At 42.2% G+C, this 20,739-nt stretch overlaps 1 protein-coding gene across 3 annotated transcripts; it reads left to right on the top strand.

Moving 5' to 3' along the window:
• Nucleotides 1-244: 244 nt before the first annotated feature.
• Nucleotides 245-20,235, top strand: LOC112563064 (fibroblast growth factor receptor 2-like). Of its 3 annotated transcripts, none has more exons than XM_025236774.1 (13): nucleotides 245-388; nucleotides 2,198-2,382; nucleotides 5,985-6,169; nucleotides 8,991-9,129; nucleotides 9,715-9,884; nucleotides 10,918-11,084; nucleotides 11,328-11,554; nucleotides 11,869-12,116; nucleotides 14,716-14,838; nucleotides 15,194-15,252; nucleotides 15,511-15,648; nucleotides 15,944-16,052; nucleotides 17,094-20,235. In XM_025236774.1, exons 2-13 carry the CDS (start codon nucleotides 2,226-2,228, stop codon nucleotides 17,298-17,300), a joined length of 1,929 nt encoding a protein of 642 aa, XP_025092559.1. In that variant the 5' UTR covers nucleotides 245-388; nucleotides 2,198-2,225; the 3' UTR covers nucleotides 17,301-20,235. The 3 variants fall into 3 exon arrangements, with proteins under 3 accessions (XP_025092559.1, XP_025092562.1, XP_025092560.1); XM_025236777.1 differs by having other exon boundaries at nucleotides 9,787-9,884; XM_025236775.1 differs by lacking the exon at nucleotides 245-388 and adding an exon at nucleotides 494-580.
• Nucleotides 20,236-20,739: the final 504 nt, after the last annotated feature.

Raw genomic sequence — 20,739 nt, forward strand, 5'->3', positions numbered from 1 at the left:
TGTCTGTGTTGCGTTGTTCGGCTGTCATTTATTTCACTTTATCTCTCATCAGTTTTAGGCTTTGAGTTATTTTGACTGTCACAATTAATTTAATCCAGCCCTTCATAGTGTTTAACAGTAGTCGAATAAGCCCCAGAGCAAGTTTCATAGCTTTTTCATAGCATCCAACGATTGAAGCGAAGGGTTTCTCTGAGCGCAGTCGGCCAAGGTCGCTGACGTCACGCTTCCGAAGGCTTCCGAAGTTTTTCCCTTCACTGGGACCTTTAGGGAAAAAAAATCAGCGGAGAGGTGTACTATTTTCTTGCCCACGTTGAGATTATTACACTTCGCAGTGTGGTGAGGATGGACGAGCGCGGCCGAGTCTACACCTCGACAAACTGTTCCGCAGGTGAGTTGTTGTCTTTCAGGATAAGCCTCGCAATCCTTTGCTAGCGTCCCCCACAGCCAAGCAAGCTGGCATTTTAAACAAAAATCATAGGTGACAAGAATGTGTCGTTGGTGTGCACACCCACACACAACGGATGTGGCGAGGCAGAGACTGGCCGCACGGTTTTTCAAATCTTTGAGGATGACAGCAAAGGTTCAAAAATGTTTAGAGTATTTGAGAAGGAAACTTGCAAACTATTTCTTGAAACTACTTGTTATTGATGCGCAAATGTTAGTCCCCATTGGCAAAGGACCTGTTAATTAATAGCTTGAATTAACTTCCGTTTGCCGAGACACCAGTAGATTTTAGATTTAGGTGGAAGGGTTTCGTCATTTTTTTGGTTAAATCTCACATCTGGAAAATTTAGCTGCGCAGAGCAACTGTACAATAGCCTTTATTTATACAGCGTGGGTTTTGCACATTCTGAGAAAGTAGTTTTATCAAAAGTAAACTTTTCTTGATGTCGCTAGCTCATGCTTACTGGAATCGTCGCCGTTAAATCTGCAGTGATCGCCCTTTGTTTACGTAATGCATGGCGTCGTCGTCGTATTGTTCTTCGTTCTACATCTTTGTGACTATTAATTTTCATTGATTCTCTTTTGCGCAATGGAGCTTGCCTTTTGGCTGAGATATTGCACTATACACATTAACTTATCATTACTATTACACACACACACAGTAGGCAAGTGTTTAGTTACACGTGGTATCCGCTGTAGCTATTGTATATTAGGACCAACCGATTGTAATCGTCAAAAAGAATGTATATGTTGTTAATGAAAGGGGTTAAGAATACAAGAGTATGTTAATTTGGTAAGATCGTTGCCTTCTTACTTAAGGGAGGATAGCATCAATAGCAAAAGCTTGTAAATCTTTTGCATTGGTATTATTTAAAAAGGGTGAAATTGTTTAGAAATGTACGGTGGTTCTAATAAGACACATGTTGATTGTGTTCGGGAACTTTGTCGACTGCACAGATCAGACTCAATTTACATTAGAACCTCCAAATATGAAAAAAAAATTGTTGAAAATGGGATGGATCTGATGATGAAGATGGCCTCAAAGGTCCGCTTTCACATGGAGCTTTGAATGACCACGGCAGTGTCAATGAAACAGTGCTTTCTGCAGTGCCAGTGCAGACCCCAGAGCTCAGTTTAGCCTACCTGCCTCCTTCACTTGCCTCCAGTTAATCTGGTGAACTATTCTGTGAACTCTTCCCTTAGGCTTTGTATGGCGGCGATCGTTGTTTCTCGCTAACACCCTGAAAAGGCCTCACAATTTGAAATTTTGCATTGAATTTGTTTGAATCGGCGACTAGGTTTATTTCTGCTGCTGCCTCACCCTTCCCAAACATGCTCGGTTCTCCTTTTGTATATGTGTGCTTGAAGTGTACATTCATATGATCCGCGTTATGAGCAGCAGACAAGCAGCCCCTCCCCTCTCCCCCCATGCGATGTTGAGCTGCTTAGAGACGGTGTAAGGCCACATGACACCGTTGTTTCCTGCTTAGGGCCGATAGTTGTCCACCCTACCATCCTCCCAGAAAATCAGGAAGGCAGGGGATTTGTCAGGGAAAAAATTATATCTCACATTTCTGCTGTTCATGTGCTGACAGATGACTTGCCTAATTCTTGGAGTTTGGCATTTATATTTTGTGTCAGTTTATAACCTTTGTGTCTTGAATAGTAGAGGCATGCATGTGTTTATGTATGCTACACCAGTGCATATTTTGTGACATTGTTATTAGTTGTTGCTGCTATACTATTTTCCCAGATTCCTTTGGATTATGTTGTGATTCACGATGCTGATACAGTGGATTACCAGCGGGAGTGAGAAGATTAGGATTACAGTGCAGAAAATGGGCTGGATTCTGTTTGTCTTGATCACATATCATCTTGCTTCTGTGGCTGTATTGCCTTTCAGTGCCCTTGGTGCACCCAGTTCTGCAAAACGAAGAGGTAATTTCCTTTTTACTCCTCTGTAACTGCAGAGCAAGCTCTGTTGTTAAACACATGCTGCTTAATTTCTCCTCTTACATTATTATCTTAATTTAATTACAGAGCTTCAGATTTTGAAAGGCCAATGTTTTTAAAAGCCGCATGTGTCTATTTCATTTATAAATACACTTATGATGACTTTTCAGGAGAATTCAAATGTTGGTCATTATTTTGTATTATCATTAAATTGTGTAAAATCAGTGTTCCTGAATTTTTAAAAGTGTCTTAAGTGTCTTTGCCTTATAAATTCTTGATGAGGAAGCAAGTCAAAATGCTCATCTTTAGTGATAGCTTCTGTACATGGCCCTTATAAGTTGATGAAACTTGCATTTATGTTGCACATATTTGAAATATTTCAAGCATTCCACAGTCTAATTCATGTAGCAGAATGCGCAAGATTTATGGTGACGAAGAATGTATTTTACTGAATTATCTGGAAAAAAATCTGTGCCACTCAGTAATCATGCTCGTTGGAAACTTGTAGAGAGTTGCACACCTGATTTTATTTGTATCTTTTGCTTTTGATTAATTATAGGAATTGTAAACCAGCAAATGTAAGCATAACTTCTCAATTTTTTTAAAAAAGATGTCCCTGATAGTCCTAAGTCACTACCTGCATGTGGGTTGGCACTAGAAGTGCCCAGAGTGCAAAGACAAATGAAGACCTTAATTGAGCCTTGAAATGTAAATATTTACAAATATATAGCCTGTGTTCAGTCAAAGGTTGTGTTTAATTCGTTACATTATTACACTGATAACCCAGATGATGCATAATTTAACAATTGAAAGCAAGTGACTATTTAGCATACACACATCGATGGAGGAGTTCATTGTATTTACAAAGTGTCTACACATGCTAAACACACAGAGTGGCATTTAGAGAGGGCAACATTGTAGTTTATGTTGAAAACTGCTTTATACATTCACTAAACATGGTGATTCGAAAAAATCAGGGTTAGGGTTAAAAACAAAAATCATTATTGGAACCATTTAATATCTTAATCCTTTTGCCTTTCTCACTACCTCTGGGGGTACATTGTGTTACCCTCTTTGCACTCCATGAGACCTCCCAGATAGGGCTTAAGTTGGTCATATGGTACCCGCGCTCATAACAGCTGTCCATTGCCTCCCTCCTTGGCCAGTTGTACTCTGCTGTGTGTGTTTATGTCCACGACCATGCCACAGAAATACAATAATAGCCCAAAACTTTAAAGATTGGAAAAAGAACTGCTAAATCATTCTTGCCAGCAGTAAAAGAAAATCCATAAATGAAACAATTATGAAAGAGAAGTATCTGTTAGTTGCCAAGAACCGAAACAGTGCTCAAAAAGTTTTTTAGCTGTAGCCAACGGCTTTTATTGCCAGGTATGTATGCACAAAGACTTATACAAAGATGTAGTTTGTGCCTAAATAACAGTGATACCTGAAAGGGCCAATCCAAGGTTTGTCCAATGCATCACCATATCTTCCTTTGTGACATTTTGTCTCAGCACAAGATCCCCAACCTTCAAGTCAAAGGTTTTTATCCCCTTTGAAGTCTGCTGTTCATAGGCCTTCCTCTGTTTCTTTCTGGCTTGGTCCTGGTTTTCCATGACCTGTGGAAAAAACTATATTTGTCAGCTCATTCTTTTCAGAACAGTAGTTCACTCGCTCCTGATTACATGCTGCAGCCAGAAGCAATTTTTTGGGGAATAGTTGGGGTACTGCCTCTTTCTCTTCCATTTCGGAGTCATCATTGTCTGCAGATATCGTGTCCAATAATGATTCTTCATCATCTTCTGACTCTTCCTCGCCACTGGGGATTAATACCACACCTGTGTCTTTGTCTGCTTCTTCCATCTGCAATAGACAGTTACATAGCTAACTACACTTGTTATCCACCATGTTCCATTTCATGCACTACTTAAGTGTTGATTTTAATTGCATAAATGGTTCATAACTAATGGTTAAGAGCAGTGATAATGAACCAAATGTACAAAAAAGGGAAGAGAAACTCACATTGAATACATATCTAGGTTGGCGCCCAAACATGAGAAAGAATGGTGAATATTTTGTTGATTTTGTTTCTGACATCTAATGGTAAAAAGTATCAGCTTTTATTACTAATAGGGATGAGTTTTGAAGCAATATAGAATGGTATGGATGTTACATACACTTTGTTGAGAAACAAAAGCAATAAAAAAATGATGGTTGATCATTAAGCTTCCGTTTGTTCATTTAATGCCAAAACAACTTACGTAATATTTCTCGTCATTTTTCACTGATCCCCAGCAGTACAATCTGGTGATCTTTTCGACTGTTGCCTCTATGCCACTGTGTCCTCCTGCAACTTGACTGGTGTGATATTTTTCTATAATATCAGCCACCCTCTCGAGGCTTGTGATCACTTCTCTTTCTTTCCCAGTAATGGACACGGACATTAGGACCCCATCTTTAAAACAGATAAGGATACATTTTGATGGGTTTATGTGAAACATAATCTCTAAACATGATGCTTCTCTTCTTAGGCACCACACCACACACAAAAAATTGCATGTCCGTTCAGTCATAAGGACCATGCTCTTTGAGCTTGAGACAATATCTTTGAATTTACTGAAAAAAACTAAATTTGAATATTTACCTTTTATTTTGTGACGTTTGGACTGAACGCGTACCCTCTTTTTGTCAGATACATTCATACCTTCCCAGTATTTCTTTGTGGTCATGTATGTCCGTAGTTGCTTCATTGCAAGCCTGTGATTTTCCATTTTCTGGGCATCCATCTTTTAATATTGCTTAAAGAACACTTAACAACTGCGACATTGATAAGTTTCCAACAGATGTGTTGTCCGCAACACAAAATTACAAAGTACCACCTACGAAATGTGACACTTAAATTTACAGCATTAAAGCTGCTACAATAATGCAAACTTAGCCACAAAAGTAACAGAATGTAACAAATGTAATGACAATTATGATGCAAAATTATATAAGTTGACCCTGTGCACAACAAAAGCTATGGATGATACACTGCATTCCCGAAATAATGGACTAAATGGTAAGAAATGTGACACTTGAATTCTTAGCTACAACAAGGCAACAAAACTAGGCACAAATGAACAAGATTAAAGATAATTTACTTGCGATCGACCAAAAGAACGTTCATGTACCTAGTCCTCGTGGCGATCAAGTTTCAATTTCGAAACTATATAGACCAGAACAAAGCTACAAATATCTTTAAAGAAAACACAGGTAAGCACGAAAACAACTATATCTGCAGACGACAGTTACGGACAATTCACTTGCGATTATAACTAGCTGTAGACGACAGTTTACAGACGACAGTGTTACAGATAATTCCCTTGATCGCCAAAGAGAACGTTGAGACATCAGTTCACCCGGGATTTGCAATGATCAAAGAGAACGTTGAGATGGGCGAGATGAAAGAAATATGTGTAGGTTGGTTGCTTTGTTCATCTGTGTTTTTTTTTTAATAGACGGTCATCCTTCAGTATCTCGTCGTTTGTGTCGGGTCTAGTTGTATCTTGTTATCCGCCCGCTAAAAAGTTGTTTCTGCTCCACAGAGGGCCTGACTTACCAGCCCATCATTGTAGCCCCTAAGAATCAAACTGTGGCCGTCGGTGACACGGCAGTTTTCACATGCAAGAAAAACCTCAGTGACTCGCATCCTAAACTGCTATGGGTCAAGCACTACCAGGTCAATGGTTCCTACTATTCGCCCACTGGCGTTTACATCAGAGAAATACAGGTAAGCATTTGTCGCAGATTGTTGGCCCTTTGTTCGTTTGGAGCCTTTTTGGTAATAGTTTAGAAACTGTATTAACAAAAGTGGATATCAGGCATCATTTCACAATCTCCTGAGAGCTTGTTCCACTTGTCTGGTTTTAGAATTCATTTAGTATAATTTGAGGCTTATCCTTACCATAGATTTTTTTAAAAACTTTTCCTCATTAATTTCTATTGTGTTGTATGTCGTTGCAGATTATTATGTGATGAAAATATGTTTTTATGAAGCCGACACTAAGCAAGAAAGTTTTACTATTTCGCTTATTTAGTTATTTATTTTGGTGATAACTATGTGCTCCTTTAACCTGTGCTCAGGTTATGTGATGCACAGTTCTGGTTGTTAAGAATGAAGTATTTCTTTTTATTAAAAAAAAAACAAAAGTTGGTGCCAGGTATTTACGAGTCTCTTGTGTTTTATCGTCTCCAACAGGATGATCAGGTAATGAAACAACTACCTTGCTCTGGCAGATGTTGTGGTCATGTTAGTGTTATGCAGTCTTGCCAAAAGTCTAGGATGTAGTGTCAGTGGTGCATTTACAGTTTGTTTCGTCGCTTTGTTTGTTTGGTGGTGAATGTTCACAGGTTGCTGCTACTGTGAGAAATCACGTGCTCTAAAATTATTTAGTTAATTTTTTAACATTAACTGAGTCTGATACTGAATGTTAAAGTACTGTAGCAGTAGCAGTTGTATATGGTCTTGACGTTCTGTGCGTATGCTTGCTGTAGATATAGAAAATGTTTGCACTGTCACATTTGTAACATCTCCCCAGATTTGATATTGTCAGTGAATGTGAATTTTAACTGAAGGCCTTGTTTGTTAACTTTATTTATTGATCTACTTCAGTTTTAATTTATTGCCATTAATGTCGTGTTTAAATTTGACAAGTCAGGCACATCTGATTAGTTTGCATGTTCGGTTTTTTCCCCCTCAGACAATGGATGCTTAACAAAGCAAGTAACTTAAACATCAAGTTTAGAATAAATAAAACACTAACCACTTTAGGAGAGTTTGTGGCAGTGACTAAACAAGATCGCATCTTCCGCATGAAATAAACTAACTCCAGTTACAAAAAAACGATACCCCAGTCTTACCCGCACAGCCCTCACCCCCAGCCTTCCATTTCCAAGGCTCTTCATATAGCATGACAGGACTTCGCTGTCATCCCCATAGACACGCATTCGTTCTTCTTGGCATTCAGTTTCCACCTAGCCTTCCATAAGGCGAAAATAACTGGTAAAATTGTATAGAAGTATACATATAGACCTTTAGGTGTAAATGTCTGATAAGACGGTTTTGACTTCGCACTCAGAACAGAACTGGAGATCTCATGCCCGCGTGCGGACCTGGTGACAATGTCTTCTCACATTAAACCAGTTCTTTTCACGAGCAAGGCTACAGCATTAAATAAAAGTTTCTGTTAGTATTCCCAGTTTTCCTTCGGTTTTGTGAATAATGAACTCTGTTCCGCCACACACACACACAGAGCCAACGCCTGCACGCACTAATGCACCAAGTGCTACTAGTCTCGGGTGTTCACACGTCAGCAGTAACATCGTTTTCCTTGTGTGATTTTTTGCTGAGTGTGCATCATGCACGAGTGCACTTGCTGCATGAAGGAGAAGTCACAGAGAGGGTGAGGAAGCCGTCTGAAATTTGCAGGCAGATACATGGCAACATGTTTGTTGACGACACGAGATGTGCGCTTTGTGCTCTAAAGCAAACATTATGTCGCGTGCTGGAAAAGCAACGATTTCAACAGTGATGCTTGTGAATTACCGAAGAGTTGGCTTGTTTGTGAAGGCAAATCAAAAGCAGGGAAGAATGCTTAAGTGTTACAATGGTAGTGAAAACAGAGTAGTCTTATTTTTCAAGTTGTAATTCTGAAGAGATTATGTGCTTACGAAAGCAAATTCTAGCTGTAACTTTTAGTATGTTTTAGTTCTTGAAATTATGGTTATACAAAGTTACATGTTTTGTTTAGTTTTGGGGTCGGAATTATTCTTCTGAAAGTAATCTGACATTGTCTGCTTTATAGCTTTAAGGGAAATCATTCTTTTAGTATAGGTTTGCCATCTCCGTTTTTGTTCTTGCATTTTTATATTTATTTATTGTTTACCATGACAGCTCTGGCACCCTTTGCCGATGAATCACCAGAAATAATGCTTCGTTGGTGGTAGTTTGGAATGTGCCGTTTTTGTTTGGAATGTGCCGTTTGTCATCAGCAGGGAATGTCGGCTATGGGCAGTCTTAATCTCTGTAGTGAAAACTGCAGTTTCCTTCCTTCCTCCCATATCACACACACGCGCAAGTGCACGCGCAAACATAATCTTTTTTTTTTTTTTTTTGCAATACTATCTTTAAAACAGTTTTAATTGTGAGTTGTGAGGTTTGGGGTTTTTTTGTTATGCGAAGTGAGTGAAGTGAAACAGTTAAATCAGCGGTTCTCAACCTGTGGGGGCTACAAGGGGGGCTCGAAGGTGGTCATTTTTTTTTAAAGTTTCTTATACCGGTATAAGTGAAATTAGCTTACATTGCTGGCTACGGGCGGCGCGCGGACGTACCTTTGTTCGTCAGGGGGGCGTCACAAGTAAAAGGTTGAAAACCGGTCAGTTAAATCATTCCTTCCCCCCTCCCTTCAGTATCCTCTTAGTTTTGCATTGATACGGGCATTATTGTAATCAGAGAAATACATTTTTAATGCGTGTGAAGCTGTGCGCCAGTAACTTAAATTAATTAGTAGGTAGATCTTGTTCTCACATGGCGGTGCTCTGTGGTTCTGCAGAGTGAAGCAGTCAGCAACCCCGAGGAGCTGCTGCTTCGCCAAGTCTCTATGGAGGACGCTGGCTGGTACTCGTGCCTGGACCTCACAGGTCCTACATTTGCGAGCTATGGCGCGTGGCTGACCGTGGTGACAGACAGAGGTAAGTAAGATCCTCGCTTAATCTCGGATGTCTTGGTGCGGGCATTTTAATTTAACTCTTTTCATCAAATGTAGCGTTACGTTGTCGTCATTGTCATCAGATATCAGAGTTCACCGTGCATGTGCACATTTTATGAATAATCGACTGGAAAGGGCGGAAATATGCGTTTCGTTTGATGAAATCGAAAAGTCAACGGCCGTAAACGAAGGAAACGGGCTTAGGGAGAGAATTCTTCAGGTGAGTAGCTGCGTGCACTGGACTAGACAGCATAGCAAAGTGCTGTCGCTTTAGACTGCGCGTATATAAGTGAATATACACTGTCCGGCGAAAGCCCATAAGTAAAATTCCGTATGCTAAAAAAAGACGCGTCAGGGTGTGGGTAGAAAAGGTGATTGTTGGTAATAAGGCTAACAGTCAATCGTCTACTGAGCGGAAAGGATTTACACCTATCGCCAGGCTTTTATTTGTACTTGTTTAATGGAAAAAAAACGCACTCAGAGATGAAGCGATTTTACGGCTTTACAAATATCTTCATCTCGCTCTTTGAATTTATGTTGAATGTTTGTGAAGCAAGACAACGTATAGGTTTTAGATATGAGGACCCGCGTTTCATTGGCGGCATGGCAGCCTTCATCGTGGCCGTTGTCATCTGCTTAGGGTTCGTCATCGGCTGCTGGAATCGTCGTCGTCGTCAGCGTCATCAGCGCATGCTTCAGCCACAGAAGCCCCTAAAGCGAGTCATTATCATGAAGCCGGTGAGTGCAATTCACCATTCTTTATCCAGCGTGGTACTCCTGGTTTTTGGAAGACTTTCTATGCGATGTTTTACTCATTAGGCAAGTCAGTTGTCTCGACACGTCCTTACACAGGCAGGAAGGCAGACACAGGCAGGCACGTGGTTGAGTTTTTACAACTTGCACACTTACTGACACGTGGTCGAGTTTTCTCGTAGACTCGCTTAGCAATGGTCTGCAGGGGGTAGAGGAGATGTGGGCGGAGAGGGAAGCAGTCGCGAAATATGCACGCAAGGCAGTTGTTTTCCTGAGCGTATCTCCTCTTCCTCCATGCCAACAAATAAACTTTCCCGACATCTGACAGTTCCACAAGTTTTAGGTCGGCTTGTCCGAGTGAAACAATTAAAACATTTCCGTCGATTTTGCTGAAAACTTAATTTCGGACGCACCCTGAGACAGAAAACATTAAAGTGGCCGTTGGCTGGAAATGCCACGGATATACATCACCCTTCTTGTCGCCACACACCGCTGTGCTGTCATGGATGTAGTTTTCTCCCTGCAAGCACTCGATGCTGTTAGATAACAAAACTCAGTCTCAAATGTCGCCTAAAGAAAAAAAAACATATATATATTTTATTTCGGGGAGAGTCCCAATGCAGGCACACCACTGTAAGGCTCACAGCGTACTTCATGAAGAGTTTTGCTTGATATAACTTTTTAGTTAACAGTTTATGAACTGTTTTTATTTTAAGTTTTCAATCGTTGCAACAACTGGTACATTCTAAATTATGTCGGCATGTGAAAACCGCAGCACGCTACCATATCATAGCGGAAATGTGAAAATAGCTTACATAATGGCTTTTTAAATTATTTTTATTTTTGTGGTGAATGAATGTCAACGCACTCACACAAGATTTATGATTATTTTATATATTCATTTATTTAAATTCATTTATTTAAATTGACTCGTGTAAAAGGCTTTTGTCCAACAAATTTAAATAAGAACCTCAGTGACGGGAGCGAACATTCCAAAAGTTCTATCTCTTTATGTCAGAATGACCAGTATTGCCCCCAAAACGACCCAGATGCCATACAGCCTATGGTCGTCCCACAAGTGAGAATCGACTATACACCGGGACGACATCGCCTGTCTTCCGAGTTCACTGATGTCTCCGAGTACGAGTTGCCTTTGGACACCAAGTGGGAGTTCCCCCGCGAAAGGTGAGCTCTCCTTTCAGCAGAGTTCAGTGATCATACCTTAGATATGAGATAATAGCTTGACGACAATATCCAAGATCCGATCATAAGTTCGTCTTCATTTATTCGGTTTTTCAGTGTTGAATGTTTTGAGACTAACTAAAGACACTTAGGCTTCTCATCTCACTCTCCCTCCCTCCTCCAAAACTGAATTTTAATTTGCCAGCTAGTTCGTTTTGGCACTATGTGTTTGTCTTCTATTTGCAGGCTGGTTCTAGGAGATCGCCTAGGCGAAGGCGTGTTTGGTCTTGTAGTCAAGGCCCAAGCATTTGGCATCTTTAAGGACAATAACTCTGTCACGGTCGCAGTCAAGATGTTGAAGGAGGGTTCAACTGACCGTGAAATGATTGATCTCATTCGGGAAATGGAGATGATGAAGTTGATAGGCAAGCACAGAAACATCATCAACTTACTGGGCTGCTGTACTCAGAGAGGTACAATAGCTTGCCACTAAATGTGTGTGTGTGGAGAGAGAGAGATGGGTGGGGATGCTGAACTCTACGGTGTTACTTCATCGCGTGACAGTGGAACGGGTTGCGGGAGCGGGGAGACACTTGCCTTGAATTAACACACATGCCTAGTACTACCAGCAACTATGTTCACTTTAAAGTTTTCGTAAGTGGAAATTTTTCTGTTATAAACACGCATTTATTCTCTTGACATCGAAGAAAGAGTGTTGAGAATGTTCTTAACGCAGAGCAAATCATCTGGAAGGTCTGTTTGACTTGTTCTGATGTTTGCCTAACAGGTCCTTTGTATGTCATCGTGGAGTTCGCGCCACACGGGAACTTGCGAGACTACCTGAAGAGTCACCGGCTTGTGGCCTGCAGCTTCACCTGTGTTTCGGAGTACGAGCGGCCGACCGTGGCACTGGTCCCTAACAACTCGGGAACGTCAGTCGCCGAGACCAACGAGCAGAAGGCGCTGACGCCCAAGGACCTCATCTCCTTTGCCTACCAGGTGGCCCTCGGCATGGAGTATCTGGCTTCCAGACAGGTGCGTGCACTTTACTCTTGTTGGTTTGGAGGAATATCCCCGCACCTGCAGCATTTAACTGGCTAAATAAACACACTACGTCTGCAGCAGCCAGTTGCTTTCGTGCGAATAAAACTTGGATAGATAGATGGCGCCTCGTGTGTGTCACGTGTCTTTTCAAGTAATCAAGACGTGCTGTAGAGAAGCGGAGCGTGCAGGCCTCAGAGGTGTTTGGAGGGGAGCGATGATGCGATGTACCGTTATGGTTCGGTTGTAAAATTAAAACCCTCACTTATTCCAAAAAAAGAGAGAATTGAAGAGAAAAAAGAGAGCTTTTAAATTGTAACTCTACGACAGTAAAGGTTTAAGTTCACAGCCACATAGACAGCCACATAGAGGTATGAATGAGCACGGCCACTACACGCGGCGCTCAGTTACCCAGGGTGGGTGGCACCACGTGGTCTTTCTGAACTCTTTCATTTGCCATCACGCCGCGGGTAGTGCGCATCAGGCAGCCATATTTGCTGACATTTCCACCGAGTGATGGCATGCATATGGTAGTAATTAATGTTACGTTTCTATCACACAAAGGCCAATTGGTCGAGCTGTCAGGGCTCGCCAGTTCTTTCGCGTTTTATAGGTGTAAAGAATATAGATGTTGGGGGCGGTCGTGTCGGGTAGAGAGTTTCAGTTATCATCATCGGTATTGTCCTTCATATGAGCTCAAGTTCCGTGGGTAGTACGCGGCTGGAAACACCATTTTTCAGCCATGATTTATTTCTACTAATGGTTTAGCTACACGCTATTCATAAAGTATAACCACTGCTATCACGCAATAGCGCAGAACAAAGGTCTATATGTGATGAGTTGACTAAGAGGAATTTCCTGTCAAATGTGCCATTATTGGATGTGACGTCTTCTGCCGAGGGCGCACAGTAGCCTAGCAACGGTATTTTCTTGTGACCACGGCCAGGAGGTGCTTTGGTTTGTGCCGTACAGTGGCCAGTACCATCTGTCTAAGAAAAATCAACGATAAAAATGCAATAAAATTATTCCCAGCAAGCAAGCGCCTGAACATGCATTTCTGACCCAGACACGTCTTTCCTGCATAGGGCGAAAAAGGAGAATTTAACTTGCCTTTGAAACCTTTGTGTAAAAGAGATACGACTGTCGTCCAGCTGAAGACGGGAATATATGCATTTTCTTGCACATTTTATAGACTTCAATTTCTCCTCAGATTCAAAAGTTTCCCCGTAACGCAGTAGTTATCTAGAAACAGAATAAAGAGAACCCCCTTCCCTCTCCAGTACTCCAACCTTTCCCCCCTAGTCTGTTACAAAGGTAATAAGTTTCACTTTAGCCAGAGAGAATAAATGTAAATATAGAAGTAGTTTGCCTTGCCTTTGGCCTTCTAGCGGAGGTTTTCAGATCGCTTGGGACTGTCACACGGTTGTTTACCGTGTTCGGTGTTGAAGGCATATCCGCAAAAGGTTGAAAACGGAGCTTGTGTGTTGTGTTTCGTGCACTGGACAATGTTGGTTACTAATTGCTAGGTACAGGGTGCAAAGAACAGAAGATGATGGGTAGTCACAGCAAGTACTTTAACAGGGAGGTCAGAGGTCACTCTCGCTGCGTGATTGAAAAGCAAACGAAAACGGAGCTCCCAATGGGTGTGACCAACGTGCTTCGCATACAGTCGTACAGGGAGGAGACGGAGGTTGCAAGTGGAAAGTTAAAAATAAATTTTCCAATGTTCTTTCCCGGCAAACGCTTTATTTTAGTTATTTATTTTTTTAACCTTTACATACTCGGATGTGTGCAATAGTTTTGTGCATGAGAAAACGGCGGATTGCAGCGGGCGCTTTTTATCTTTTTCTTTTTGAAGAGAGAGAGATTAGCTTTCAGGACGATGTGACGTGTAAGGCTATTCTTCATTGCGTGCTTGTCGTGCAGCACGTGAGTTTGGCAGGAGGGACTAACTGCGCGCTTCTTCCATGTTTCTAGCATTGTCCGGCACTCGTTATCAGGCTCTTGTGCCCGTGCCCTTCCCATCATGCCTCGCGTCACATTCACACGCAGAAAACAATCCAGCAACTGCTCCCGAAAAAATTGCTCCCACTACTGGACAATGTCGTGGTGACGAACGACTATGTCAACTGAGTTTAGAATGAATCGCGGCGAGCATCGGTGTTACTTTAGCAACAGCTTCGAGTTTTTGCGTGATTTGATTAAAAATGCACGACAGACACAAGTCTTAAAATATTGTTAACAGGCAACGGGAGGGACAACACACCAATATTTCATATCGTTAACTTTGAATGGTAGATATTCTATTAATAGGCTTGATGTATTTTACTGTGGCATCATTTTCAACAGTTTATTTGTATAACATGTAGTAAAAGCATATCGCATTAATGATGTATCAGGACATGGTGTAGCATAGCTTACCAGGTATCGCACTATATAATGTTAAATATTACTTTATGGTCAGTGATGACTCTAAAACAGGCTAATGATACTCTCTGCTAGTGGAGTTACATCGTTAGATGTCTGTTGTAGATTGTTTTGCCAGTGTTGTCGGCAGTCCCTTAGACCTATTGCATATCTATGTGCCTTGCAGTGCATCCACCGAGACCTGGCGGCCAGGAACGTCTTGGTGGCGGAGGAATACGTCCTCAAAATCGCTGACTTCGGCCTCACGCGCAATCTGCAGCAGTCCGACTACTACAAGAAGACGACAGATGTGAGTGCCGTGCAGCATTCTTGCACGTACATATACATACACACCTCTTTCTCCATCGCTTGCTGAGACTCTGGTTCCATGATGGCATTTGTATGTTGGGTGAATTGGTTTGGGTGCATGTTTAGGCAAAAAGGGATTTGTGAGTGGAATAGTTGTGCTACAGACGGCGCATTAGTTTTGGTTTTGGCGCACAAACGTTGCAAAATACTCAGGTTTCCTCTAATTTCCAGCAGTCATCATCTATCGTCATCAGCATCACAGTCATTATTGTTTCTTTCCCCTTCCACATGAGGTGTGCTGCAGACTGGTTAGTAGACACCTTTGTGCATAATAACTGCTGCCACATCTGTTTCAGGGTCGATGGATGGCACCGGAAGCATTATTCGATGGGAAGTACACTTCGAAAAATGACGTGTGAGTCTCGTGACACCTTTCCTCTCCTTCAGATCGGTCTCCTGAAAGTCTAGCAACCAGCTTATAAATAACTGTTGATTACCGTGTTAAGATTGCCACGCAGAAATAATCTTTCAAAATTGTTCTTCCAGCAGGAGTATTGCTAGAAGTAAAGTTCATTAGCCTTCGGGATAGTTCACGTTCAGTGAAAGTGTGAGTGATGAACTGTGTGAATTTTGTTAATGGATGAAACTTAACTTCATCGCATCTACATTACAGGTGGTCGTACGGGGTGCTGCTGTGGGAGATCTTCACGCTAGGTGAGAATCCGTACCCGTCAGTACCCGTGACAGATCTGTTCGACCATCTGCGCAGCGGTCACCGAATGAAGAAGCCATACTACTCTACCCCTGAAATGTGAGTGCGTACGTGCATGTGTGTGTGCGCGCGCTAAGGATCAACCCAAGTCATTTTGTTAAGCTTCAGTTAATTGTTTAGCTCATGACCAGATGGAGAAATTGATTGTCATAATCTAAATCTCAGCTCCCAGTTGAGGGTTGTCATTCAATTCTTAGCATATACACAGATGTTTACGCCGTCATTAATGTAGGTGAAGTAGGCGTTCCTGGTATACACGCGTGGTGTTTCACCTCGAAGCCAGAACTGTTGAGCTATCATAGATCCATTGTAACTTTTGTGTCTTCTGTTGCAGGTATGATATCATGCTCTCGTGTTGGCAGGAAGACCCCAACAACAGGCCGGATTTTAACAGTCTGGTACAGGAGCTGGACAAGATATTGATGTCTTCAGTAAAGGAAGAGGTATGTCGCAGTTGTTAGCTCCGGTACCACATATAGTCTCCTGTGCAGCAGTATAGTTGATATACAGTCAAATCTCCCTACTATGCCACCTACCGGGACCGAGCAAAAGTGGCATAGTAGCGAGAGTGGCATAATACGGAGGGTTTGTAAAAACGGCTTTATTTGTTCAAGTTACCCGTCAGTCCAAAGCAGGGGTGGGCAATTAATTTTCCCAAGGGGCCGCATGAGAAATTGGGATGGTTTTAGAGGGCCGGACTAATATAGTTAACTCAGTTTTACCTAAACACTATGTATAGTATATATACTGGCGGGCGGGCCGGTCAGAGACTGCAGGAGTCCTTTGCCCAGGTCTGGTCCAAAGCTCTCAAGAATCGTCGGCTTCGCTAGCTGTCTCCTCTCATTCTCCCCCTCACCTCTTCATCCTCCACCCCTTCCAACCACATCCGCGCACCTGCATCCTGTCGCTAGTCGACCCCCTCACACCTTCCCTCTGTCACGTGGCTGTCACCCGGCCAGCGACCACCACCCCCCCCACACACACATTGCCAGCCTCCACCCTCCCTGTGTGTGTGCTATGTTCCATCCCACCTAACTGCGATGTCCCACACTACCATACAGTATAGTAATCGAGCACTGCGCGGAATTTCACAACTTGTGTCTTTTAACAGTCCAAAAAAAAGTGGCATAGTAGCGAGAGTAGAGGTGGCATAGTAAATTTTTTTTTACATTGAATTTATAGTCGGGACCGAGCAAAAGTGGCATAATACCGAGAGTGGCATAGTAAAGGGGTGGCATAGTAGGGAGATTTGACTGTATTTGACCCTTCATCTTCGTCTTGCTTTTTTACCGGCGTCCTCCGTTCCCGACTTTCTCCTTTCTTCATTACCTCCATTCCTTAATTTCTTTGCTTTTTCTCATCCCTTCCTGTCTTCCGTTTGCGGTGAACTTAAAATTGTAGAATATGGAAGGGATTTATTAATTCTGAACCTGTTGACGAGCTTGATTAACAAGACTCTAGCAAGCTGCTCATGTCTTTTGTAGCAGGCCTATTTCGAACTGGAGCCTATGGAGGGACACATGCGCACCTCCGACTCCCAGTGCTGCCCTAAGAGTCACGACAGCACGGAGCCTAAGGAGGGACCCATGAGCACTTCCAGCTCCCGATGCTGTCCTAGGTGTCACGACAGCACCAGCAGTGGCGACAACTCGGCGATCGTTTGTCGTCGACTGGAAATAGTGTTGGACTGAGTCTAACCGCGCTCTTCTAATATCACAGCGTGAAGGACCAAACGCTGGACGGACGCACAAAGCACCACACACACACACACAAACACACATACACAAGGTTGCGTGAATAGACACAAGGAAGGGTTGAGTCTCGTGATTCTGTCTTTGCGTCAGAAACCGCCGACAGACAGCGACTGTTCGCCAGTCAGAGACAAAGCCGGGCCAGTTTCTCGTTTGTGTCGTTGACTTGGGACCTGCGTTAGGGCATATAGTGAGTACACGTGGACAAGTGTTTCGTCGTCGGTGCAACGTACTGCAGTCGCCACACGGGAATCTCCAGGCGCGCATGCGCCAAGGTGCGAATCGAGGGCACTCTGGAGGCGACCAGCGTACGGAATAGCAGAAGCGTCACGTGACTAAGAAACCAGCAGATTTCGGGAGTTGCCACTAGCACCATTACTAAAAAAAATTTTTTCGAACAATGGCATCTGCTGTGTGGTTTGGGTGACGCAGAAATGACTGCTCAGATGCCTAGAAAAGAAAAAGAACTCCAAACCATTTGCTAAAGCTCAGGAACTTGTTTTTAACCTTTCAACTTTGTTACTGCCACATTTATACCCCTTCCCCACAACTTTAAACCACGTCGTATGTGGGTTAACTGTTCGTATTGCTGAATTATTCAAAATTTTACATGTGGAAAAACCAGTTTTTATTCGAGTTAAGACATTTATCTCTTGCACACACTGAGCAAATTTAGACCTTAGAGAAAAGTGGAGTTATCCTTTGAAATGTACCACTTAAGCCACTTAAATTACAGATCTTGAAAGTTGGGGCGCTGGTTTTATTTATTTATAAGTTGCCGGTTTTATTTGTGAAAAGCATATCAGAGGGATCAATATTACTGTGTCAGTGCGGGCGTGGAAATGCGTGAGTTAGCTTGCGATTGATGAGAAATTACTGTAAACGTGTCAGAGGTGTGTGGCATGAAAACAGCCCAAATGATGTTACATATTTTTATCTCGCAATATGTTTATCTCCGTGACGAGTGGTACCCCAACTCCCTTACAGCTGTTAAAATTAAAAAAAAATAGCACAAAAGGTATTTTACATTGCGTCTTACCCCAGAAAACAAAACGTCACAGTGAACTACCTTGGCTTAGCAGAGACAGAGACGAATGTTGTTAGGCTTTGTAGGAACGGCGAACGCAAAGCCAGAGCAGGGTGGGCAGCTGACTACCCAGTACTGCAGCTGTACGTGCCAGCATGTTTGGTGTATGCTATTACTGTACATATTGTATATTAATGGTCTGCTCAAGGATATTGTATGCCATCGTCAGCTCCATAGCAACCAGGTCTTTAGCTTAACGTGCGCTGTAGCTACAGCTCGCGATGTCCAGAAGAGACAGTGGGAGTCGTCATGGCGCGGTGGACGCTGTGCACGTGTTGACGTCACGTGGCGTTGGCGCCAAGGCACCCGTGAGATCGGTGCGTAGTTGGAGCTGTGTCAATCCAAATGCTTCCAGTTTGGTGTCAAACCGTCCGTTCTTACCCTCCTAGCCTTCCGTTACAGGTATTAGGACTTCTGGGTGGTTATTATTTTCCGCTGACATTATGCCTTTGTTTTACGTGTACAGAAAGAAACGCGGCAGGCCCAGTGTGCCCGATCATTATCTTTACTTCTTTCCATTCATTTGTCACCTGCTTATACGCATAGTTTACCTTTACACATCAGTCGGCACCCTATAAACTGAGTACGATGCCATCCGACCCCAAATAGGTCAGTCTCGGGTTGTCTAGAAACTAGTAGTCTTAGCTACACAAACAATTCGGGAGTGGTAGTTTGGTCAGAAGTTGTCCGGGTATTTTGACTTACCCTCGAGCCTTTAAAAAAAAATCAGCTAGACATGCAGATTTGTAATGCGGTCTGTATCAAGAGCTGAAGCAGCAGACCGGAAATAAAGCTGCCTTAAAAAGCACCCATTACAAAATATTTTCTAAAATGTGTTCACAAATGTTTTACGAGAAATTCGCATTTTTGTTGTCTTTAACCCAGATAAGGGTCAAACTTGTTGAAAGCGCGGGAGCGCTGAGATGTGTTCATTTGCGTCTTTTGTTTACTGCATTTGTTGAATGTTCGGTTTGCAGAGCGCGCAATACCGGACTTGCTGCCCCAGTAGAAACTATGCTTTATTTACACGCCTGTTTTGAGTTTAGTGAGTGGAATCTCTCCCCTTTTTAACAGAAAAAGAAAATGCATTTATTTTTTATTCTTTATATTTTCTACTCGATCAGAATGTTTTTTTTCATATGATTGAAGAGGAATTGCGAAATGAATGATTTGTTAGGCAACAAGCAAAAATAGATTCTGAACAAAGAACAAAAATGTTTGGTAGAGCTTTGATGACTAAAATTTGTTCTCTGTTTTTTCTTCCTTCTTTCTTTACGGATTCATCACCCACATACCGTTTTCACAAAAACCACATTCCATCGTTTTGCAGTCCCAAGGAAGAAAAACGGAACATAATCTTTATAGGTGGTAATTTATTGTCCTTGTTGCCAAAGTGTTCATTGACTAATATTTCTTATTGCATCGTGTATCTTTTTAGCTGTAAAATGAATGCTTTCACTCGAGTGTTTTGAAGCGTTCCTTCCAGAGCTTCGTGCACCACCAGGCTTGCTTTTGTGTTACCAAGCCTTTTTCGAGAGCACTGCCAATAATTCAGATCGATCTCAGAAGACTGCCAAACCGGAAATGTCGGTGAATTGGAGAAGAAAGAAAGAAAGAAAGAAAGAAAAAAAAAAAGAAAAAAAAAGAAAAAAAGAAAAAAAAGAAAAAAGAGAAAGAAAGAAAAAACAAATTATGCCACAGAAGTCTCCGAACTTTCACAGAGCTTCGAGCAGTGCAACAGTCACCAACGAAATCAGAGCTAGGGGTGGAAAGAAACCAAAAAGTTTATCTTTTAAATTATTATTGCGCATGAGATGTGAATAATTCCTCGTGCCTGCTTCTTGTTCCAGCACACAGTTGTCAGTTCTAGCCTGTAACCCTTGGTAAGGCAAACATTTACCGAAAAGTAAGCGTGTCTTCAGAAGCTGCCTAAATTGTGTTTGTTTGGTTTTTGTTGTTGTTGTTTTTTTTTTAGGGGGGGGGGAATTATTTATTTAATTTTTTGGTTGAAAGTTTGCCGGTAGGAGTCCTCCGCTCGCCCCCAGCAGACATTGACATGGTGACGTAGCCTATAAAGTAAGCGTTAATACCCGATTTTCAATAACTTTGCTAATGAACCGGCGTGACTAGAAGTCGCGAAAGCAGCTTCTGTTCCATTTTTTAATTTAATCCTAAAATACCCTTGTTAAGTGCTTGGTCCACGTTGAATTATTTGTGCGTAGCTAGACACAAACACAGAACAAAGTATTGATCACTTTAATTGAGTGTTGATTACCTAAATTTTATTTAGTT

Source organism: Pomacea canaliculata, linkage group LG4, assembly GCF_003073045.1.
Source record: "Pomacea canaliculata isolate SZHN2017 linkage group LG4, ASM307304v1, whole genome shotgun sequence".
NCBI classification, from domain to species: Eukaryota; Metazoa; Mollusca; class Gastropoda; order Architaenioglossa; family Ampullariidae; genus Pomacea; species Pomacea canaliculata.